This window comes from Macrosteles quadrilineatus, unplaced genomic scaffold (assembly GCF_028750875.1).
Source record: "Macrosteles quadrilineatus isolate MER2022 unplaced genomic scaffold, UCM_ALF_1.0 Scaffold_1__1_contigs__length_201487025, whole genome shotgun sequence".
Lineage (NCBI taxonomy): Eukaryota > Metazoa > Arthropoda > Insecta > Hemiptera > Cicadellidae > Macrosteles > Macrosteles quadrilineatus.
The window spans coordinates 188,226,027-188,252,572 of NW_026542594.1; the positions used below are offsets into that span (position 1 = coordinate 188,226,027).

A 26,546-nucleotide genomic window follows, 5' to 3' on the forward strand; every position below is an offset into this window, starting at 1 on the left:
CACTATTTTTTTATAATTATAAGGACCATAACATACTAATTTCAATTAAAAACTAGTTTTTTCTCAAAAACCTGATTTTCTCTTATTTAATGGGGTTTTTAATAGGAAAATAAAACAAGTTACAATAACTTTCAACCCGTAATTTTTACAGGATGGGAGTTGTACCTATTTGTTTGGAATTTAAAGGATTATAACATAATACATCTCTATCAAAATCGTTAGGGCCGTTATTGAGAATATTGGATTTTCCAAATAAATGAAAAAAATTTACTTAATAGTCTATTACTTTAGTATAAAACATTATTAAATTAATTATGAAAGATGTTTTAACACCCAAAGGAACTAACTAAGTGGTCTAACGACTGTCATAAATTAATAATCATGATTTTAATTAAATTTTTTACTGAATTTACTAGCGTTTTGGCAGTATCACCGAGTACAATTGAATAACCAGTTATAAAGACATGGTGGTCCACTGGCGTAGAAAGATTGATTAATCCGCTGGAGAGAACACTGTTAAACCGATAATCCATCACTTGTGACAGGGGATGTTTGTACAGGTGGGAAGTTCACTTGCATGTCAAACATTACGACATTTCACTCTCAATTCAAATATTGTTTTTACAATTTTAATACAAAATTGTGAGTTTATGATTTATTATCATATTTTTGTACCCCTGTTGTAAATGTGCTGAGATTCGAACCCACTCCTGCATCGAAGTCCAAGACACTAATCACTATGCTAGTAACACATTCAATAATAGTAATATTGAGTAATACAGATATACTATAAAAATACCTAAACAGGCTCTAGATTTTGCAATGAGATGAGTAGTATGCTGATCATCATCTGATTAATATAAAATTTTTAAAGAGGTTACAGTCTCTTTGATCATGAATTTACCTATCCTCAGGTTCTATATATGGAATATATGAGGCAAAACAAGATGTGAAGTTGTGGTATATGAACGGTACCAATAATAGTGATATCATTGGGACTTGAACCCTCAACATCGCTGCTTTGGTTTTTCACAGTCTCTTGCAAAAATAGTCATCAACTCACTATTACTACTGAACAGTACCCATATATACCTGCATACTGTTTTGTATACACTAGACTGAATATTAACAAAATATATTTTTGTTTACATACGGTACCGTAAGTGATTGTTGATATATGATTAGCTGTAAAATATGTGTCATAGTAATGATTTTCTCGAAGTTTGAATTAGATTAACCATCAACAAACTTTAGAAGCAAGACTTGAAAGGAAGGAGCCTTTTGATCACGCACGAAGGATTGAGTTATTGTTTCTAACTAAGTTAGTGAAAACTTGAGAGAACATATTGAAGTTAGACAAAGTTCTCAGCTATTTTATTCTCGGGGTGTAGAAAAGTTTGCCAGTTTCCTTACATGTTTTTAGTGGTTAGCTATGGTTAAAACTGAATATATATTGTAATTTAGGCAGTACCTATCATTTGAAAGAGATGAATACCCGTGGCGAAGCAAACCTGCAGATTGAGAAAATTTACATTTTGTATTGGTTTTTTGTAAAAACATTTCCTTAGACCTTCCAGATTTATTCCCTATTTAATTAACATTTAACTAAACATTGAAATAAAAAACCCATCTATCCTTAACACATCTTCAGTTAGTTCTTAAACTATAGTTATCTAAGGATTTCTAGGGCTTAGGACAATATCAAACCTAGAAAAATCATGGCTGATCGGCTGATCTACTAAGTAAAATCTAAAATCGTTTAATAAGTTGTATCTCACAAATTCTGTAGAGGAGGACGAATATTATTGTGGAAACTATTTTTTGAATCATCATAAATAAGAATAATTTTAAAGTTTTCTTAAAGAAATTTAAAATTGATTGAACAAACTGTGCTGTTGGAATATTATTGATTCATTTACTTAGTCTTGAGTTAATTTTAGGTTACGCTCATATCTTGGGCTGTAATTATAATTTTAAGTCCTCTTGATGAAGAGTTAATTTTCATTTACATGCAGTAACTCTATGTATAACAGGTGGGGGAAAAGTTATAATTTGCAATGATCTAATAGCTATTTACATTACAAGTGTAGTAAGAGCGTTTTTACATCACGCAGGTGAATGTTGTGCAACGAGCGAAGGCGAGTTGCATAATTCACCGAAGTGATGTAAACACGCTCTTGCGTAACGTGTAACGTACAAGATTTTACCTGACCCGACAATATTCTGGAGGTTACGGGCAATATGCTTCATTATCAATTTCACTCATCTTCTAACAGTAACGTTCATTTACAAACAAAAGCTAGGTTAGGAAAATTCTTCAAAGCATAACAATAAAATTCAAACACACAGCTGATTTCTAGCGTTGAACGTCGTTGGCTCCATAGAGGTATATTTTTTAAGTTATCCACTCAATGTTATTTAAATGGGTTTCATTACATCACCGAGTGAGTTTTTTTCAACTTTACACCACTCGAGAAGTAAGGAAGTTGTATACATCACGCTTGGGATAGGGAAGTTTAACATGGCGGGTTAGGTAAAATAATTTTTACATGCTACAGCTTTGAGAACCATCCAGATTGTTGGTTTATTCTACAGCTGTTTTCTGTCATTTCAATGCCAAAGTAATATGACCCCATAATATAAATCAGGAAGAGTAAAACACATCATTGTGGGATAGTAAAATGCAAAAAAAGTAGTCCTAGATTTTTATAAAATTGGTCTGCTATAAAAAGTCCCTTTATATAAGATGGAAAGAAACATGTAAGCCTCGGTAAGCTGTGATGAAGGTGTTATAGGAAGACGCAGCTTGTGGCAGGATCAGAAACTTGCTATTGAAACGTTGCAGCTTTCATCTCTCAGGGCGAGAATCTTATATTACTTGTTCAACATTTCCACCTCTAAATACACAAAAATACACTTTGTTTTATTTAATTTTTCTACAGTAAGTATCATATTTTGTTCTTCAATGCTGTAGTTTTTTAATTATATTTGATCATTAAAGTAATAACTGACACTAATTTAGTTTATATTACAAAACAAATATAAACTTTAAAACAACTTTCCAAGTACTTCAATTGAACAAAAGATTTGAAAAGTCTTGTTTAGAACTAGTGATAACATAGTTTATTCATTACCATTTACAACCTGTAATTTTAGGCATACAATTGAAAAAAACTTCAAATCAGTAAATAAATGCTCTTTAACTCTGTAGCCCTACTACATTTAGCATGTTAATATAATTATTAGAAACTCAATAAAAATGTTCAACAATATTCAAAACTGGTTACTGTGTGAGAAAACTGCAGATCCAATATATTACGAAAAAGCGAGATGGTAAATAAAATAATAATAAAATTTTGAAAATGTTTTATTTCATAGTTTAATTTTGGAATTTAAATTGAAAATAATTTGTTGACTTATTCATAGCAGCTACGATTACACAAGTGGTCAATCCAATTGTTTTATCCTATACATATAGGCCTAGTATAAAATATATATATTCAAACAAAAGCTCTATTTTATACTATAGCAGTAAATTACTTTTAAAAAAATAAACCCGTGAATAAAACATCTGGAAATTTGCCGAGTCTGCAGATTTGCTGCAACAGTATTTAAATGATTTGAAAAAATAATGGCATTTTTATATTATACAGAAATCTATGTCATTAACAACTGCTACTGTTGTGGTAATAAGAGTGAAAAATATAAATTAAATGCAAAAATAATAAACTTTTTCTCTCGAAATAAGCCAGATGTGTCTTGAAAGGGGTATTCATCTTCTAGCACAATAGGCTCCCCTCATACTCCTCTTCTTCTCTACTCCACAACTTGATTACATGTATTTTGCCACATGTAAGCAGCTGGTTTCTGGTCTCTTTGTAGGCCAAACAGTTGTTGGTTTTTCAGTAAAAAATTTGTAAAATCAGCTGAGGTCCATTAAAATCAGCTGGAGATCGATTTTTCAAAAGGCATATTTTTCAGTATTCTCTAAGAGAAGCTACACAAAAATTATCAAGCAAGTTTGGACAGGCACATAACACTTTCACAATAAATATTAGAAATGTCTATAAACTTTTCCCTTTTAGCGAATTTCCCATATAGGGAATAAGCTATTACCGTAGTACTCATGGTAAGACCTGGACCCGGGACCGATTTTTTTTTTCGTTTTGAGGTCCCTAGAGGCCAAAAATAGCATCCGTTCAAATTCATATATATATATATATATATATTTATTTATATATATATTTATATATATATGTGTCCGTTAGCGCGATAACTCGAGCAAAAATGATCCGATTTTGATGAAATTTGGTACAAACGTGTAAACCTACGTTTATTCGAACGAGTTCGCGAACCAGCATGATCGGACCATGGGAACGGGGGTTTATGGGGGCTTTTATGGGGTAAAAATGGGTTTTTCCCATTTTTGACCCAAAAAACTTAAATTTTTGCAATTTCTTTACAAACTATTTTGTAGAGCTTAAAAAAACAAATAATTTAGTATATTGAAGCGTTATAATGCGCCTAATGGTTGCGGAGAAAATTCAAAAAAATTTTAAATTTAAAATTCCCATGTTATTCTTATGGAGGATAAGTAAACTGTTGTAGTTTGCTTATTTATTAACATATTTTGCCCAAATTTGGAAAATGTTTTTATTTCTTACTAACTATTAACATTTTACATAAAAAAACACTTTAACCCTCCCTGTTGCAGCAAACCTAAGTATGTGTTAAACTGATTTGATTTAAATAGGGAATAAATGTGATATTTTTAAGGAGACATTTTAGTGTAAATCCAACCAGGCAAATGGAAATTCGCTTAGTCTGCAGGTTTGCTGCGGCGGGGGTATTAAAAGTGTTCCCTTTTTTCTTTTAAAAGGTTGAATGAACATTAGGTAACACAATGGTAATACGCATGTATGTGACATCCCCATCTCAAATGGTAATGGTATTTAACTATGTTGTTGTTGTTTGTATGGGTTTATTTCTTACTTGTAGTGTGGCATAAAGCATTTTGCACAACCAATCGAGCTGGTAAAGGTATGAGCTCAGGAACTATCATGCTTTTGCCTACTTCCTGGCCTTGAAGCGCAGTAATACTATAAAATAAAAATCAATAGTGAGTGAATAAAATAACTCAAAAAGCTTCACTATACATGATCACTAAATCTTTTCAAATCCTATATTACAACTTACATCTTATTCACACAAAAACAAACTAATTGAATTTTGAAACCTAATTGTTATGTGGCTTAATGAAACACTGTTTTAAGTAATTCCTATTCATAACCACACTGCTTCAACATAATTCCAACCCCTAACGTGCTAAAGATGAGGCATTTCAAGGGGGGAGGGACTTCTCATATGGGGAACAAGGAGTGAATACCAACACTGTACACCAATTGCCCCCCCTCGTGGCCTCCCCCTGACATATAGGGGGGGGGTTGGGGGGGGGGCAGTTTAGGGATGCAGGCTGCTCAGTTTGCCGCTGTCCAGGGAAGGGTGATAGTTGTTAGTGAACCACGATTGCTGATTACCGGAATGATACCAACTATCTTTGTCTTGTGGATAGCAGGTAGTTATTTATAAATTTTGTCATGCAATTTAATTGTGTATTTTTTGATAAGTGAAATTTACAAATTTAAATTATTATTTGTGAGTTAATTGATTTTACAGCGTTTTACTTATACTTACTTTATATTGATATGTTTTACTCTTATAATACTTTTAAATTGATATACAATGTTCTATATATTTGAATAATATTCATAACTATTTCCTCGTTAACAATAAATTTACTATAGTCAAAATCGATATTAAAATCAATTTAAAATACCTGTAATTTAAAGTATTAATATTTTTAAAATCGTAGCTATGTAGGCATACTTACAATTTTTAAATATATGTTTATAAAAAAGCTTACATGTCAAATTTAATTATCTCTGGTTCCTCAACACAGTATTTTGGTTAATTATGGTATATATTTTTATTTTATGTTTAATTTTCATGTAGCATTATTAGTGAATCAAATCTTGTTTCGCATTCAATTAGTGCAACTATATAATACTAAAACAATTTTATTTATAATCAATAGGTTGTATGATATAAAAATGTATAAACTCGAAGCTTTAATAAGTATACATTTTTGCAAAAATAATATTATCATATTTTATTTTATAAATTGTTTATACATTTCCAAAGGGTGATAGGCCTATTGCAAAATTTGATTGAAAATAATGAATATTTAATCATGTTTTTGAAAATGGAAAGGGAAGAGTATATTTCAGTTTGTCACTCATTCATCCACTAATTCAAAAATGCAAATATAAATTAAGGGAGTTGTATATCTTATAATACATGAGTTCTCTTCATCTAATTCTCATAATTATTTTTACGTGATGTTTTTTTTGTATACATGTTAACGAGTGATCCAAATCACTAACTGTATTATAGATTAACAAACTGTCATTTTAGATTGTTGGAATTTTAGCCTGGGATCATTACTCATTAGGACAGAAGTTCTGGCTCTACTCCGTATCAGTTGCTCTCCCAAAACACTAACCAATAATCCTAATATGAACATTAAGATTGTCAGATTATGAATGGATGTCGATGTTAGTTCCCTCTATAATAACATAATGTAGAAGAAGATAAGACGTACACCAGTATGATAAAAAATGTTCAAGTCCACTTCTTTCACTTTTAATCATAGGTAATATGTAATTTAACTTCATTAATGAAGAGATGTTGTGAAAAAGCAGAATTGTTCTGCTCAGAATTGTTGTTGAAAAGTGCTTGCATGGTAAAACCTTTTTATTATTATTTAGTATTGTTAGAAAAAAATAGCATTGCATTTTCAATTTGTATATAAACACGATACATAATATTTACACTATACTCTAAATGCTCATCATAATAAGACCCCAAAGCTGTTAAAAATTAACCACTATCTGCAGAATATATTTCCTTTGCCCCTCCCAAAAAGATGTGTTACGGAAGGATCGATTTTCAATCACTAGAACAGGATTTCCATTTAGTTTGACAAAAACTCAATTTCACCGATTCCCATCAAATATCAAGGATTTCGGGAATACCGTTTTGCAGGAGAGGAATGGGGTAGGGGGTTACAATTCCCCCTCTGCAATGTCAGCATCAGTGTTCATTTATATGAATGAGGAAGGTACCTGGAGAGCTCCCTTTGTTCTCAGTCAAGAAATTCCCCGCTTTAGATGAGAATTAGCATTCTTTATTCAAATCTCTTTCAATTTCTTAAAGCGAAATTTGCATAGGTATTGTTTCAACATGTTTGTAACTGATTAAGAATTTTCTCAATACCAATAATTGTGTTCAACTTTTGATATTATTTAGTTTACGGTGTTTCAATTTGAAATGTAACAAACTTATTTATTTATTTTCTGATATTCAATGTAGGTTACTGTTTAAAATTTGATTAGTTTTTATTTATTAAATCCAAGAAAGTAATGAACTATTAAAATTAAAATTAGCAAAATAAAGGAATTCAAAAGAACTTATGGAATCTGGCCTTCGTTTAAGCACTCCAGAGAATTTGCTAATTAAGTTTAACCTTTGCTCTAGCGTTGCCTTTGAGGATTCATTTCATTTTACATAAAATCTTTTTATATTTTTATTGTTTAATGTGAATGAACTGTAGAAATGTAATTGTATAAAAATCGTAGTTAAATAATTGATTGTGAATCCTGATCTAAATTTATTTGATAATTGATATAGTACTATGATTTTTCATCGTTCTATTTGGTAATGTTTTAATCTCATGAGTTTTTTGTTAGATATCGTCATTAATTGATAGCACAAAAAGTGCAAGAGGTGCAGAATCGAACTTGCTAACAACAAAAACCAGTATCTTTCAGCACCAAACTCTTGCAATGCGTAAACTACTTGCTAGCTTTCCTAATGGTAAAAGACAGGCAGTTGAACTTTACCTTAACAAACTCTTTGTAAAAGAGTCTTTGACATTAAAAAACTTAGAAATGAAATAAATCTAAAGGACAATAGAACACTATTACTTTTGTGCAAAACAAATGAACTGTAAAAACCTTAGTTTTTTATGCTTAATTTCATCCTAAAACAACAATTTGAACGTGATCCGATTTTGCGAAACCAGTAGCAAGACTCAAAACCTGAGTTTTCAAAAATTTGAACCTACATTTTAATTGATTGAAATATTTAATCCCTTATTAATTTTTAGATGTTTTAAGTGTACAGGTTATTGACATCTTTCTTCTATGGTATAGGAAATATTGCAATCCTTTAGATAATTTTAATTGTAAATAAACCAATGCTTGTGCAATTTGTATGACTAGAATTACGAGGCTATAGTGTCTCATCCTGAAAGAAAATAGATTTTCCATTACTCAGTGACTATCTAATCATAAACAATACATTTTTTATTCAAACGACTCCAAAACATTGAGGTAAGAAAGCCTTTCAAAGAACAAACATTGTTTTACATGAGTTTGTTTATGCTGTCTAGGCCCTTGACAATGACAGCTAGGGGGGGGGGGGTGGACATCGGGGGGGGGGGGGAATTCCCGCCCCCTCAATAATCGATCCCTTAACTTGATGTCAGTCTGACCCTGAATATGAGGCTGTAGCTGCCCTGGGGTCAAAATTCTTGATTTTCCCCTGATTTCTTGATTGTTTAAGGTAAAACACATTTAACATAAAGATTGTCATCAACTAAAGAATTCCCTGTCTCGTCATCATTTAGAATTATGATTTGAAATTACGAATTAGTTATGGACATCGCTAAATAAACTTCTAAGGAAGATACATCTTACTCTAACTTCATCTATGTGTTAAAAATTTAATTAGATTGGTAACTAACTATTCATTTTCAAAGTGCTACAGGTTTATACTAAATTGAAATAACAAACTAATATTAATTATTCTTATTTCAACCATTTAAAGACATTAACAATTTTTTAAGTACCACTTATGATGGGTGCTTTTGAGCATTTTGAACTATTTTACACCCTCATTTTAGTTAGGCCTACGCGATTAAATGCTTAAATTTTCAAAGGTAGAGATTATTAGAAATAACATCTAAAGAGATTCTTTAGATTTTAGAGGTATATGTAGATGTAGATGTCTAAAATGTCAATATTTCATCCCTTTGGGGGTGGAATATTAATGGGCGGTATTAAAAAAGGGGTATTTCAGTTGTGGGAAAATAATGAGGATAGTCATTATAAAATGGCACATGTAAAAGTAAATTGGTAGCAGGAAAACATTCTGAAAATGAAATGAGATTTCTTTTCTGCCTGTTAATTAGTCTGACGTTACACTAGCTTTAAAGAATTAGAAGATCAATTTAGTTTTAGTTGTTTTACTTACATTTTAATTACCTTTACAAAACAGTTTTCCATCCCTATAACACATTAGAATACCTCATTTTATTTTATCGTCAAGAACATTGCAAACAAACAAATATTTATTACTGGAGCTATGTTTTACCATGAGATTTAAGGAAATTGCTAATTGCTTTGATTGGAAGTTGCTTGTATGAATCATGATTAGACACAAACAGATACTGAAAAGTAATTAAGTGAACAAATTTACAGACGAAGAGTTACAAAATTATAAAATAAACACCGGAGATTTAGTGCAAATGAACAAAGTGAGTTCTGTAGCCATTACCACATTAACTAAGGGACAGAGTTTTTGGGCATTTCTCCAGACACCTCTTAGCCTCTTTGTCAAGTTATTTACTATCTTCTCTTTGGTGTTAACGTTCTATTTAATTACGAAAATGTTACAATTAACTTTATCCTTGATCTAATTGAACGTTTAAATAAATCTGTTTAATAGGTGTAATGTTGACGGCATCTATGGCACTATCAATTGAGTAAAATAGGCTCAGCAAATCACTGTCTAGTCATGTAGTACTATCCCTTAAGATATAATAAAGTAATTAATCTTAGTAAGAAATATACTGTTAAAGTTTTTAAGAACAATTTTAATGAGTGGTTATCTAAAAATCCTTTCTATTCACTTAGTGAATTTTTCTTATTAAAACAGATAGAATTTTAATGTTTGAAATCTGTTATGTATAATTTTTTATTCTTGTATAGTTCCTATGAATTGTATATTTCTATGATATGTGATATTACCCTTAGGCCTAATTATTAGTATAGCATTTCTTGGCATTTCTGCTGTAAATTTGACTTTGTTAATGCTTATGTAGCCTGAAAGACAATACACATATTCTTATTCTTATTCTTATTCTCTTATCAGTGGAAGATTATTTTTATTTTTTTCGTATAACAACCTAATTTAATGTAACTGTGATTGATTCGTTTTTGATTTTTTTTATGGTTTTAAACCCAAAAACTATGATCTTATGAAAAATCCACACTAAGATACCGGTACTCGTTTTATTTACCGAAAACTAAAAATTATTGTCACTATATCTCTCTATACTGTATTATCTTTCGAATTTACTACCTGAGGAAATATAATGGAGTGATTATCTTAACCATGCATGACTGGCTTGTGAATGAAGCCTATTGTAACAAATACTATTCACGATTTTCTCTCAGACTAATATCTTCCTTAAAATGGTTTACACTACCTGCATATAGTAATCCTTTGTTGCTGATTTAGGCAACTAGTTTCAGTTCTTGTTTTAAACCATCTTCAGGCCTCAAGGTGTCAAGTGATCACTTCATTCGAAGGTCGTTAACAGAGTTCAATATATGTTTTGTATATGTTTTATTTATTGAACTCTGTTAACGACCTTTGAATGAAGTGATCACTTGACTCCTTGAGCCCTGAAGATGGTTCAAAACAAGAACCGAAACTAGTTGCCTAAATCAGCAACAAAGGATTACTATATGCAGATGTGTCAGAGTGCTGATACCGTTTATTTAATATATGGTCCAATAATTCCATAACATTATGCCTATTACTACAAAAAAGTTTATTTTATTATAGTGTAATGGAAGCTACACAAGTTACACAAAACATTACTGTACAGGGAAAGCGTAATTGAAATTTCCACTGAAGCTTGGTCGATTACGTGGTCAATTATGATGATTGAAATATGATGATGCAACAAGCTCGTTATGATGTGATGATATGATGATAGAGACAAACTGCTCCATTATCACCACTTTCATCCCCCAATCCCCCTTTTCTTCCCCTCTCCAGCAATGTATCACTTTCCCGCTCATTGATTCCAGGCAGGAACTGTTGATTCAGCAGGGAGAGAAAAATTGAAGATCCCGGTGTGGTAGAATGGCTTTGTGTGAAATGTTTTTATTGTGGAATGTTCTATACCGAATTATTGACTGCAGTAATATTGTATATTAAAGTCAACAAACTTATTTGGTTACGATGTTTCTTTACACATCATCGTGAAAAAGTTACTTACAAAGTTTTTGAAGTACCTAGGCCATTTAAATGTTTGAAAGAGAGCTAATGTTTTATATTTAAACTTATCTGCAAATTCATTTCGTTAATTTCATACATTAATGATTTTTAAAGTTGTCTCTTGATTTCTTACTTTGTTGTATGTTCTAAGGTTTATAATAATTTGGTCACGTAACAACTTATTAACTTAAGTAATAACAATTCATTTAGTGAACTGAGCAAATTTAACACATTTTAAGACAATACAGGATAGTGAGAAACTGCATAAAATAAATAGTTTTACATCAGAAAGACATAAAACTCCCCTAGCTATCGTCCTTTTTTTGAAGATTATTAAAATATAGTCATTAATACTATTAGATAATTACATTTGATGTCTGTTTATTTGCTATAAAAAGTATTTAATCAGTAAATGAGAACTGTTATTATCGTTGAAGCATGTGGAACGCAGGGATCAAGTGGGTATTTAAACTGTAGGCTAATTGGAATACTCGCTCCCATTCTGATAAGTTATTAAATTTTGAAAATAGAAAATGTTCAGCTGTAGGTTAACTTTTTATAAAAAAAATACAATTTCGTTAAAAATGTCATTTTCTACCTATTGAAATAGTTGACGTGACCCAGAAGATCCATAGCTTATAATAAAAAGTCTTATAACTTTGCCTTAGTTAAAAAGTTGGTGTATTTGACATAAATTAGTAATGTTCATACTAACACACTTTGTCTGTGAATTAACTCAACTACATCCATATGTTGTATTAAGTGGGTCTATATTTTCTCCGTAAGAAAATTATTTAGTGTAATATTCTCTTTACGATCTTGGAGTAAAACCGAACTCTCTCTACATGAGGTCGTAACACGGTCTTGGGACATGTCCAACTCGACATGAAACGTCCAAGTTTGACAACATCAATGTTGGATCAATAATCCTTTTGAACCTTCTACTAAACCTTGCAGTCAAGCTGTACTCTTCTGAATCTCTCTTCAGTTTTTGTGTAATTTTGCTCTATCTATTGAACCAGAAATTCTACTCGTATATTAACAACTTAATGAAGTGACACATCAAAATGCATTTTCTGGTGCTTAAAACAAGATGAGGAAACTATTGTTACATTTTAGGTTGAGAGTAGAGTTTGTTTTGCAAGAGTTTTGAGTTAAACTACTGGGCTATATCTCCAAAAAAATATTGAATGACTTCAAGAGTAGGTTAAGAAGTTTTGTCGGCATTTCAACATTAAAACACTGTATAAAGGAACAAGGTTGTCATGATTGAAAAATCATGAAAGCTAAAAGATTTGTATTATCTTATAATTACAAATTAGAAAGAGTTTATAAAGCATATCTTTTAAAGTCTTTTCGAAATACAAAGGTTAGATACAAATGTTTGAGGAGTGAGAAAAGTGTCTGGACGAATGCCCAACAGTTTTGTGCTTAGTGTAATTAACAGGAGATGTCTGAAGTTTGCCTTTGTTTGCTCTCCTGGCGCTAATTCTTTGGTGTTTCTTGTATCGTTTAAACGATTTGCCGTAAAAGATTTGTTTTATTTCAGCCAGGTTAGTTTAAAATTGTTACTAAAAAATGAATATGTCTTTTATGTTATTGATTAATTATAATATTGTTAAATTTTTTATAACAAGAAACATTTTGGTGAGACATTCTTTAAGCAAAAGAAAATTATGTTTTACTTATTCATTTGTGCATGGAACATTTCGTGGAAAGCCAGGAGTGGTCCTAGAATGGATTGTGATAATATATTTTTTAGAGCTTATACCGGACTCGAACCCATAACATGACTACCTTAGTTCCACAGTCTATTACTTTTTCAAACTAAGCCCCTTGTAACTCCACCTTTGCTTTAAAATAATTGTAATTGTTAGTTCATTAAATTATTACCTATGTACCAATAACTAAGGATTAAATCATACCTTGAAAAGTTCAAATTAAATAAAACACTAATTAATTAATTTGTTAAAACTCTTAGCAACAAGAATAAACTGTGAACATTAAAATGCCAAAATGCTGTAACTGAAAGTAACTATTCTCAACTTTTTGTATATTAAATTGTAAAAAATTAGAAACAACACAATACAGAGTTGAGGAAAGGATTTCATTTAATTAAGCCATGCGACAAGAGCCTAGAGGTCATACTGGGATTATATTTTCTGGTCTTTAAAGCTTTTTGCGAACACCAGCACATTTTACCACAATTTTACAGTTCATAAAATTTCACTCTGTGTTTTGTATTTTCGTTTTCTTTTAGGATTTATATAATTCGTGCATTTTTATTTTGTTAGCTATGAAGTACAATTTTGTACTTGGAATTACAATGTGTTTGTAAAAATAAATTATGGTATAACTATTCAAAAATACTTCTCCAAACAAAAAATATATATGTGTCCTGGCTCATCTTTTGCTTTGATTGGTATTTTGATACTAGAGCAGACCTTAAAGACCTATGTGTATCGGAAAATTCATGATTAAAAGATAAAGGGAGAAAAATCTACATTATTTAGCAATTAGTAAAAAATATACTTTAGTCAGATTAAGCCATAACCGGCACAAAAAATGTGATCTTTCTGATGCAAAATTTACAACAAATCGTCTAAAAGTTAAACTAGAAAATTATTCTAGAATTCTAGAAAATTCCATTATTTCAAGATGGATGTTGTTGTTTTAATCAAAAATATTGTTGTGTTAAATCATGACAGAAGAATTGGTAATTTTAATTTTAATCATCAATGCAATGCTAATACTGTATTGAGGCCAGAACGCCTTCATTCGTGGACCAGCAATTTGAAGTCACCATCCATATTGCCTACACCAACTTGAACGGCGCTATATAGGTTCGCTTAGAACAGACAGAAACGTTCGCATCTACTTATTAGAAACAATATAAGAATCATAAATCAAACCTATTTGTATATCACAGATATTAGTTAAATTTCAAGCAATTATTACAAAAAAGTATCATTATTTCAGGAGCTAGTAATAACTAATTGATAGTAGTTTATACAACGATTGCGTAAAGACTACGCAAGTTGCGTACACTACTTTACCTACGACCGTTTTTTAATTTCTAAAAATCTGGTTTTTTTTTCTAAAAATCTGGTTTTTAATTACAAAAGATTACTACTCATAACTTCTTAGAGAGGTTATGTTTTCGTTTGCCACTGAAAGTGATGCAACGACTTATTGTATAATCAGCTGATTTCATGTAATTACATGTTTGTAAAACTTTGTTAAATAATATTTACTCTATTGTCTATGATAATACCTATAATAAGTTATATTACTTTTAGCAGGGAATAGGTTCTGCTACCAGCATTCTTGCCATAAATACTGTATCAGATACAATTAGGGAAATATTGCATTTTTTGACAACTGAATAATATAGTGGAACAGTTAATTATTTACAGTTAGATCTCAGCATCGAATTTCTTTTTGTCAACACTTAATTATTAATCAACGCATTAAAACTATTTGCTTAATTATTTCAGATACAGTACAATATTGTAGGGGATTGTAAGTGCGAAGTGAACATGTGAAGTCACTCAAGGGGCGCTCTGTTTTACTGCCAGGGGTTGTAAAATAGCAATAAACCGCGCAGTTTGCCACCCCTGCTGTGAGATAACGTTTTACCCTTTAAACATCAGGTGTTTGCTAAATTCGAGAGGTTTTAGACCCTGGAGCTTTGGCACAAAAACACACTGTTGTGCTTTAGCATGGCTTGAAATAATTGATCGATGCTAGTAATTATTTTATTCATAACTAGCAGAGTACCCGTCCTTCGTATGGGGTTGGCAAATAAGTATAAATGTTATACTCGATATTTGCGTTTTCAATGTGAGAAGACACGGTTTGTGAAAATTTGCTTCCTCAAATTTACGGTATGCTATAATATTACACATCTAACATAGCCATAATATTCTACCACTTCACGTACACAATAGAGAAAAATAGATTATTAAAAATTCGCAAAATATCACAAATTATTCATGAAATTAAAAACATGAACATGTAATAGCAATCCTACTTTGACAGATCTCATTATGTATCATAGTTTTTTGTTGCTGAAAAAAATAATAGTGCTGCAACCTGTTGGTAAATCTTATAAATGTTTAAGCTTTTGCACATTATAGAACTAACTCTTTTAGTTGACACAGCTGGCTATTTTTTTAATTCCCTTTAAAAATATGAATCCTCATAAGGTTAACATGGTGAACTGCAGAGCCACTGGGGCGGAGCCCGAAAGGATTTTTGAGATAAGATTATGCCTATATGTTAATCAGGAATGCGAGCTATCATCATGCCAAATTTCAGCCCAATCCGACCAGTATTTTCCGCGTTTACTTGTCACAAACATACATACATCAATACACCCAAACTTTCTCATTTAAAATATTACTAGCTGTAACCCGCGGGCTTTGCCCCGTTTAACTTCTTAATTTTCAAGATTATCTGGTTCGCATGGCTCAATCACGTCCTGGTTGAAGTTTGTTCGGTACGCTCACTCACCTTTAGGTTGGAGCTCGTTCGCTACGCTCACCTTTAGGTTTGAGCTCGTTCGCTGTGCTCACTTGCCTTCAGGTTAGCTCGTTCGCTACGCTATCTCGCCTCCAGGTTGAAGTTCGTTCGCTACGCTCACTCACCTTTTGGTTGCAAATTAGCTGTTGTCATAAATGTAAAAGAAATAATAGTGCTGCACCCTGTTGGTAATCCTTGTAACTTTAATCATATTGAACATCATACCATTTTGCTAGTAAATGTTTGGTTATTATTTCCAAATGGCAGATATGCATTGAAACCAGTTTTAACTCAAATATTTCGTTAGGCCCATGTATATTTGTTTAAAAGCTGCAAATAATGCCAGTTATATAAATAATAAATTTTTCAATACTAAAACAATTATTTGTGTATATCAACCTTAAAAATTAAATTTTATTGATTGATGATTTCTTATTAAATTCCCTTTGCAAGTATGTTAAATAAACTTCTTGTATTTAACTTATGTATCTATGCATTTTCTACGAGTGAAACAATCATAGTAAACGCAGAATCAGTTGCTTCATGTTTTCAATTAATTTTGAATATACCCTAGCATAAGAATTAATAATAATGTCTAAAATCAGACTCACAGTACTGTCTGTATTATGTAAGCCTAAGCCTATTACATAGCGCCGCGCCTTACAGTTAAGCGTAGGCAATATAAACACAGGCTTCAAATTGCTGTTCAATGATTGAAGGCACTCTGGCCTCCATACAGTGTTAGCATTATTATATTTATGTTTATGATCAAAATTACCAATTTTCCTGGCATTAATAGTTCCTAGTAACGGTTTGTACCTGAAAAAGAGTATTTTTTTCAGCTAAGTTCGATTTAAATTTGTATTTGTCCCTCCTTTGTAAAAGGCACTCAATTTTGAAAAAAATTAATGTGAATAAAATGTTACCGTCAATAAAATAATACTGTCACATCTTAGTCTGATCTGCCACAATTGAAAGGTATTACAGTTGTTTTAAAGTGTTAACTTAGACCTGTAATCCAGCTACTAGGAGGTCACAAATTGTGGATATTTATAGGCACACACTGTGGATGCAATACTCCCTGGTGTGGATTAACGTCCGCATGAGTGAGTACTACGACTATCCGCAGTACTATCCTGATAATTATACCAATTCGTATATACCAAGGAAAATGTGGTTCGGATTCCACTATAAACTGTAGGTTCCTTAGTCGCCATTAGCTGTATGGGCTATAACAGCTGTGTCTAAGGAATTTCGGCCTTAGTCACTAACAAGAGTACAAGATCACGCCACTCATCCTACACTCATCTCCATTCATACTTGGCTTAAAATACCTACTATGTATGGTTGCCATTTCATTGAACAGTATTGAATAGTATATTGGAAATATCTCGAGGTTTAAAATATTGTAAACAGCGCCAACAGCTGCGAAATACAAGGATGGATATCAGTCAGCGAACCTCACATTAGGGCAGTTTACCCCAGCAAAGTGGCTGTTTGCCAAAAGTCCGTTTTATTCTCTCCGATTCCCGGAAATATCGACATTCATTACATCTCCACCATGTAATCTGGTTGGTAAAATGCCGCTGTTGGAATTTATGGCTTTATTACAAAAACCACTCGTTTCATCCCCTAAAACGAGATAAGGGGTTGACAACGCGGGGATTTATTGGGTTCGTGATGTCGCGTTTTATTGGTGGATTTATTTTCTGTCGCTCTGTAGAATAATTAATTGAATAACATAGAAAATTCCAAGGATGATTGTATGTAAATTGATTAAATATTTCTAATGCAAAAAATGTTTTCATAGACAAATTATCCAGGGTAGTTAAGTACGATTTAAAACCATGTAAAAAGCTGCATTTGTTTGAGAATCGGAACCTACTTGCTGTAATTTCCTCTAATGTTCCATAATCCTAGTTCAAACAACCTCTTGTCTGATACGATTGATTCCAATTAGTTCTAATCGAGTCTAATGTCAATTATCAATTATCAATTATGGGGACGCCACTATGTGCGTATTTTAACCCAAATATGAGTGAAGGATGAGTGTAGGATGAGTGGCGCGATCTTGTAGTCTTGTTAGTGACTAAGGTCGACATGTTCCTTAGACACAGCTGTTAATTAATAGCCCATACAGCTAAATGACAACTAAGGGACCTACAGTTTATTTTGTTGTTCTAATGCTTGGTTATCCAAATGTAGGCAAGTAACTTTTACGCAAAATAGCCTAAGTGCAACGCTAGAGAGTATACAGATTGGTACGTATGTAAAAAAAATATTTCCCACAAGAAAAATGCTTACACATATTATTACATAATCAAATTCATTTTCCAAAAGAATATTTTACATAGTTCAAACCTACAATTTTAACTGTATATCATTCACTTCAACATATATACACCAACGTGTATCCATCACTCCTTCACTTAGTCTATTCTTCACATTAGCATCCTTCACTTAGTTGCATCCTCCAGGTAAGCTATCAAGTCAGCTCGCTCCTGTTCCTTCTTGATGCCCGCGAAGATCATCTTCGTCCCAGGAATGTACTTCTTCGGGTTCTCCAGATACTCAAACAGCGTCTCTTGGCTCCAGACGATGCCTTTGCTGACGTTTGCATCGGTGTAGGCAAACCCAGGAGCTTGCCCTGTCTGTCTACCCAGCAGGCCGTGCAAGTTGGGCCCTACTTTGTGTTTTCCCCCCTTCTCCACCGTGTGACATTGAGAACACTTTTGTACAAACACTTTCTTTCCTTTCTCAGCATCTCCGGGAGGAATAACCATTTTGTTTAGGATTTACTATAAACGTTTTGATTTGAAATTTTGTTTACAAGCAAGTCACGTTTGTTTATTGTGGAAATCAGCTGATCTTAAATTTAATTTACAGATGGAATAATTTTACAGTAAGTAGGGGGAGAGGTCCTTGAAGAACAGATAGAATTAACAACCAACACAAGTAGACTTCTCATCCCATTGTTAATTTTGAAGCTCGTTTTTCATGTCTAGTTCATGTACGCCACACTGGGCGCTAGTGTCGACGAAATTTTGTTTCTATTATTTTAGGGTTAATTTATTGATTTGTGCTTTACTGTTTGGTTATATAACTAGGGAACAAGTTATTGTTTATGATTAGATCGTATTATTTGGCTAAACGAGGTTTTAAATGACTGTATTAACGGGAAACAAATTGTAAACAAAACACGACCTCTACATAAACCGTACAGAACTAACAATAAAATTGTCTTCAGCTGTTCCATTGGGATGAGAAATCTACTGCTCTACAAACAAACATTAGGAGAGTAACACAGCTTCAACTGTAAAATATCTGCCATTTAAAAAACCTGTTTCGTTGGTTAATTTATTGTTATGCTTAATTTTATATACCTAAAAAACTAAAATTTTGGTCTTAGGAACCAAAATCCAAATCAGAATGAGGGCAACAGCATCTGAATTAAATCCAGATAAGGAACCAGTATTGCCGTTGACAAACATTTAACTTTTAAAATTGGCTCATCCATTTTTCTAGACGATAATAAATGAGTATTCTACCATAAGTTCTAGTACAGTACGAAAATTGGTTATGACAAGGCGAAAACGGGTTGTATTCGTATGTTAAAACGTTTATATTTTTATATGCATATTTCACTATACAAAACACAGGATTGACATATAAATGCGAGAAATCTTTATCATTATTTTAGTTCGATGTTTTTTATATATTATTGCCAAGACGAAAGCTGCGTATGTCTCCCTGTTAGGCCCCAACAACACAACGACTTGATTATCCATTCAAAAGGTAATCTCTGGTTGATCGTTAATCTTCCAGTTAAACGATAACACAGGAGAGGAAGAGAGGGGAGTGAAGAAGAAGAAGAAGGGCTGGTGACAGCCACAATGGGACGATAATAATTATTCACTATCCATTTATTATTCCACCCTTCCCTCAGTGGGTGATGCTTGAGTGAAAAGGGATTTCTCTGAATCAAATTTCGAAATATACAGGGAATCTAAAGATAGGAATCATATTGGTATAGATATGTGTAGGCGAATTTCCCTTTGGAAAATAGCTATTACCGTTGCTGGCAAAGTAAGAACTGGGACCGATTTACTTTTTCATTTTTTTATATCTCAGAGCAAAACCGCTACTCGTCAAAATTACTACCTATATTTTTGCATAGTTTTACCTGTCCTCACATTCACGCCCAAATTTTATCAAAATTGGATCAAAAATTACTCATTATCGTTTTTACGAGTGTATGTTTGTGTGTTTGTTAATAGTGAGGTACAAAACAAATACATTTTTCATATTATGCATAAACAAGCAAACTGAAACAGTCGACTTTTTTAGTAAGAATAGCACAGGACTTTAAGTATAAAGTTTTGAGGTTTTTCTCTTAACTTTGTACAACAATGCTTCAATATGTTTTAAGTTATACACGATAGTTGCAATACAAATTGACATTTTTTATCTTTTAAAGGTCAAATGTTGGAAAAGAAATTTCTGAAAAACCCCGTTCCATTAACCCAATCTCACTGGTTCGAGTTTGCGGACCCCGTTTATAAAGTTTGTCTCATCATATAAATTTATTTATGCCAAATGATATCAAAATCGGACCATAATCGCACGAGTTCTCGTGTTCACAGGACATACACAAATTTTGACGAATGTTCAATAAACTAAAAAAATATATCCGTCCCAGATCTAGGTCTTACCGTGCTACCTACGGTGTTATCTTCCTCCGTATACGGAAATTTACTAAAATGTGTAATAACTTGTTTATACCATTTTGTAGCAGACATTGTAAACACGTCCAGTTTATAGAGTTTTTACAGCTCATCTCACTAAACGTTCTCTGTGTTCATCACCATAAACTTTACACCCCTGTTACAGACAATTTTGTCTCTTTTTTATTTGGAAATAAAACCAAGATGTGGGCTTAGCATTGGTCTGTAGACAAAACGTAAACACATTTATTTCATTGTGTTTTACTAGATGGGTTCATCGCTCAGTTTGATGTAGGGTTATTTTTTACTCTCAACCACATATGATTTTATTGCTAGCTGAGGAGGTTCATCTACGTGAAATAGTTTTCTTCTCTTTACATACCTCTTCATGTCAATGTTATTTTTTTACAATTATTATTAGCTTAAAGTAAGCTTCGAACCGCCGGCATTGCCACATATCACGAAAGCTCTAACAAAATAAGTCGTGTACTTACTGGATACTAGTTTTCTATTTGTATATTTTATGTAAACGATCGTTGAAAATCTGTATAACATTAGGGTTGAGGCTGGGCTAGTGGTTTGGATTGTGAATTCTGTCGTAACAGTTCGGGATCAAATCCCTCTGTGTTAACACATTAAACAGATGGTCCTGAAGCACACTTTAAGCTGTAGATCAATTTAACTACTAAACAATGAAGAATATGTATACCAAACTTTAAAACTATTTCTTCATCGTAGAACTATATATCTCATAAAAGTCATTTGTCGAAAATGTTCATCCTAAAATCTAGAAACACTCCTAGACAATAGACATCCAGGTACATAGGAGCTGTTAATAGAATAGTGGACCTAGTAAAATAAATAAATATTAGGCTATGTTTAAACAATAATAGATGATCAAAAGTGTTCTTATCGTCATCTTAGGGTGGTCGCAGTTTCAAGTAAAATTGTTTTCAAACCAGCTTAGTCCACGACCTCCCATTTGATCAAATCACTCAATATAATTAGACCTTACCTAACCTAACCTGAATTGTTACACCCTGACTAACCTCCACTCTTAAGACACTGATATCAAAGAGGAAGTCAGTGTTTTTATTTTACTTTATAACACTGATCCCTTTGATTTTGTTTTGTTACTGATGGTAAAGAGGAAGTCAACAGTGTTTTTATTTTACTTTGCATCACTGATCCCTTTGATATGTTCTCTTTCTACACTGTTTCATATTTCAGTGTTGTCCATCAGTGAGGCACACAACCTGAGCTGTTACCAGTGTGTGAGGACCAGCAATACACAGTGTGGTCCAGAGTTCCTGCTCCCGTGTCCTTCCAACAAGGACCGCTGCGTTACACACATCACCAAAGACGGTAAGAGGACAATACACTCATACACTTTAACTATAGTGTCATACGAATTATGTATATGTACGCTGACAGACAAATTTTTATGGGAAGATAAAGTAATGAGTGTTGAATGAAAGTTTATCTTCGTTACCAACTGAGATCAGCTGTTTATTTAGCTGACCATTATTAGTACAAGCCCAATGATTAAAACCCAGGTTTAGTTTCTAACCATATAAACAAATTCTGGCTTTCCTCAGGGTCAAACTGGCGTCTTTCACGTTGCAAGGCAAGCACTAAAAGCACTCAGCTAAAATATATGTCTGTCCTTTAATCGCGAAAATAGCTAGACCAAATTGGTACAAATTTTGATCATAGATCATGTAAAATGGCAGCTTCATTCAATATTGCATTTACCTTCGCACATTGGCGTTAAAGGCGTGTGCGTGGATCGTATATTGATAGAGGACACGTGTTTTGTATCCTGAATATTTTAGAAGATCAAAGTGATAAGGATCACTATGTAGCAGGCCTATTGATAATCAAACTGTAATTAAAGTGTGTACGCACCATGTCTCAGACAAAACATATTTTTTTCAACACATTCGTATAGTTTTAATGTAACGAAGAGAATATACAATAAGTTTAGAAGACGTGAATAAATATTTACACACCGAGATACAATGAAGACATTTGAAATTATAATTGATCAAGTTCTTAGAAGTCATTTCACTTGCAGATTAAGCTACGTTTGAGTTTACTTTATCTCATAGGGAACTCAATATTTCTTTGTTGCAGTGATAATATTTGGGGACCTTCGTTAATTCACTACCACTAGTGGAATGTGGTTAGGTTAGGGTTTTCTAACTCTATACTAAACTATAAACTAACCTAACCTAACCTAACCAAAGTTTAATTCACCACCCCTTGTATTACTAATAATCTATTGCTCTAAAAACTAGTGGTAGTAAACTAATGTAATATGTTCCAATTTGGCTATTCAAATATTCCAGTTTTGGCATTTACATTGCAGATTCCATAATTAAAAGATTTCAGTTTGTTATAAGAGGCTATCGTTTAGTTCATGAAACACTAATACTTCTTCAAATTTGACCAAAAATACGTACTTTGGAGTTTTCATTTTCCAATATATCGTTTAAATTATTCGAGCATTACTTTATTTTTAATCATCACCGCGTATTGGGTGAAAAAGACACGGGGAAAACATCAGGAAAACCGGTCAAAAGCAGGTTCGTTTAACTTTCCAAGAGCTGAGTCAAGGGGAGGAAACGAGGGACAGCTTTTGATCATTGTTCAGCTCACTGATTTGTTAGTTGTATAGAAGGGAGGACGGAAAGATTACAGAGAGGAGGCACCACAAATGAACGTTCTTTCTCATCAAACTTCTGATTTTCAGCCTTTTCATTAAAGTTTGGAAAAAGTTGGGGGGATTTTTACTATTTATGTATATTGTTATTGTTGTTGCTAACGTATATTTTAGGTTCGAAGCACCAATTTGGTAGAAGTTTATAGTCCAGTTTGAATCCATTATCTCAGTTTTAGTGTGCTAATGTGTGATTTTCCTACATGGCTTGTTTAGAATTACTGCCCTAACATTTTATTAGCAAACTAATGTTTTGCATTGGATACAATACGGTGATGCACACACCTCATTCCGTTAAATAGGATAAATAAATAGAATCAACACAATAAACAATATTTAACTTTTCATCAAGCTTTTTATTTGCCATATAGGTAGTTCATCATCTATTACTTATTTAATACGCAAGCAGGTTTTTGTGACAATTACTCCTCCGAAACTACTGAACCGATTGACATGTTTTTGGTGTCATGGGAAAGAGCGTAACGTGAAGTTGTGCAGGAAACTTTCTTTTTAGGGAAATAATTAGAGAGTGAGGCCCTGGGACCCTTTAAAGTTTTGTATTTCTCCATAAGATTAACATGGGAAAGAAACATTGTTATGAAACTCCAGTTGTTGTCAGAAATTAAAAGTGAGAAGAAGAACATATGTTAATTGTAAAATTGTGACAGAGAGGTTATGCAGAAAATCTGGTAGTTAATGGTTATTTGGTGCTATTAAAATAAAGACTGAAATTTGTAAAAGTACTGGCGACAATGGGTGATACCATGCAGACTACAATTGACAAAGACCAATATGGACAACCTATTGCGGCTATAAGTGGGAAACATTTCTACAATAGACTAAAAGCCAGATCAGCTTTTGAAACATGATAAAATATTTACAAGAATTGTTGATTATATTGAACTGTTAAGTACATTGTAAGTATTATTATTAGTTACGTAATCTTTTAGTTGACTCTTTTAAACTCATCGGAATTTATGACTTATATTTTTTCTTAAATAAGTTATTTGTTTTTAAATAACTCCTTTACTTCTTTGCGATTGGTCGATTTCGAGCAACATGTACACTAGTTTTTTACAAAGAGTAAAAGTTTTCACAACAAAACTCAGGCAGTAATAAAAGCTAGTAAAAAATTGAAAAACGAAATGACACAAGGGAAAATAAACCTTCTTAAACGGGGGATTCCCAAAATTTAGAGAGAGAACCGAGTGGAATTTCAGTTTTAAAGATAAATATCGAAGATGCCAATGTATATTATGTGTTTGGAAGAATTGATAAATTCACCTCAGATCTGCAGATAACGATGGATTTCTGATAACGAGGCAAATTTAATTCCTTAAAAATCTTCACTTACCACGTAGAACCTTTTTCGTGTAAGTTTTCCTAGAATGCATAGTACTTTTCGGCGTCAACCAGGTTTACAGTTGAAAAGTGCTACCAGACGTTTTGTCCTTGTTTTGAAAGAGGTGTCCTCATTTGTTGGGTTTAGACAGTCTCAGATTTTCGAAAACTACCTCAATCTGAGCCAAACTACTGATGACGCCACTTCAAAGTAAGGATGAAACGTCTGCAATCCACAACTTAAGACACAGTTGACGCTAAAAACAAACTACAGGCTCTAATGACAACGCCTAACCTAACCTAACCTATACAACCTAACCTAACCTAACAAACTACAGACTCTAATGACAACGCCAACCTAACCTAACCTAACCTATATAACCTAACCTAACCTAACAAACTACAGAATCTAATGACAACGCCTAACCTAACCTAACCTATATAACCTAACCTAACCTAACAAACTACAGAATCTAATGACAACGCCTAACCTAACCTAACCTATATAACCTAACCTAACCTAACAAACTACAGAATCTAATGACAACGCCTAACCTAACCTAACCTATATAACCTAACCTAACCTAACAAACTACAGACTCTAATGACAACGCCAACCTAACCTAACCTAACCTATATAACCTAACCTAACCTAACAAACTACAGAATCTAATGACAACGCCTAACCTAACCTAACCTATATAGCCTAACCTAACCTAACAAACTACAGATTCTAATAACAACGCCCGCGAAAGCTTTAAAAGATATGAACCTTCTGTTTCAGCCAGCACGGGCTACACGCTGAAGAGAGAGTGCGGCCTGGGACCTTGCACATTTGAGGACGAAGCGATCCACAAAGGCCTCGGAATCTTCGGCGACTGTGACACCTCCAAAGAGGAGTTCTTCTGCGTGTCCTGCTGCAAGACAACCGGCTGCAACAAGGACCTGGCCACGACACTAGCGCCGCCAACGGTCAGCATAGCAATCGCGGCGGCCATCTTGGTACATCTGGCGTAGTGAACATGTGATCAGTGATGGACCTTAATAAGTTCAACAATTAACATCAGCTGATAGTTATCAATATTGTTTCACTTCGGCTAACGGATTGTGGAAGACAAGTTTGTTAAGTCGTTTAAGTAATGGATCAGATCCAACAGGATTTTTAATTACAATATCTTGAAAATAACCATTAAATTTATAAAATTGACGTAGAAAAGCTTATACTGTGTAAATAATATTTTTTAAAAGCAAATTTTGTGTAATACGTCTACGATTCACAAAAATTGAAAGGTCCATAGTAAAACTACAAAATATTATCATACTTATCAAGTAAAGGATTAAAATGGTAAATAGATTTAGGATTTATATTTTATAATTTACAAATATGGTAAAATGTCGTAATAAAAAATGTAACACGAACAGTGAAAATAATGTGCTTAATTATTTTGACAATTTTGTTAGAAAGAAAAATAACAGTACTCAAAATATTATTTTTATACTCTAGAGTTAAGTTGTGCTCAATACTATCACTAGGTAATATGATACTATGTAATTAAAAGTCATAAGTCATAATTATATGTGTTTTGTAAATATTGTGCTCCACGTTGTTAGAAATGTATATTAGACGTAGAAATTGTGATTGATTTCATTTCACCCCTTTAACACTTCAGGTTAGAGCGAACTCCTAAAGTTAAATATTGAAAAAATTCGAATGTGCTTAAAAATAATAAGTTCATACTTACAAAAAATTCAAATCCGCCCATCATAGTAAAAGATGTTAGTTGTTGAATTATGCAAAAGAAAGTCAATTAATGAAGCTAATT

General features: G+C 32.7%; 2 protein-coding genes across 2 annotated transcripts; one reads left to right on the plus strand and one right to left on the minus strand.

Moving 5' to 3' along the window:
• Positions 1–5,474: 5,474 nt before the first annotated feature.
• On the plus strand, positions 5,475–26,304 carry LOC128992283 (uncharacterized). Its single transcript, XM_054415778.1, has 3 exons — positions 5,475–5,575; positions 21,891–22,025; positions 25,508–26,304. The coding sequence occupies exons 1-3, from the start codon at positions 5,542–5,544 to the stop codon at positions 25,738–25,740; spliced, it is 402 nt and encodes a 133-aa protein (XP_054271753.1). The 5' UTR covers positions 5,475–5,541; the 3' UTR covers positions 25,741–26,304.
• LOC128992301 (cytochrome c-like) lies at positions 18,363–18,765 on the minus strand. Its single transcript, XM_054415802.1, has one exon. The coding sequence runs from the start codon at positions 18,717–18,719 to the stop codon at positions 18,393–18,395; it is 327 nt and encodes a 108-aa protein (XP_054271777.1). The 5' UTR covers positions 18,720–18,765; the 3' UTR covers positions 18,363–18,392.
• Positions 26,305–26,546: the final 242 nt, after the last annotated feature.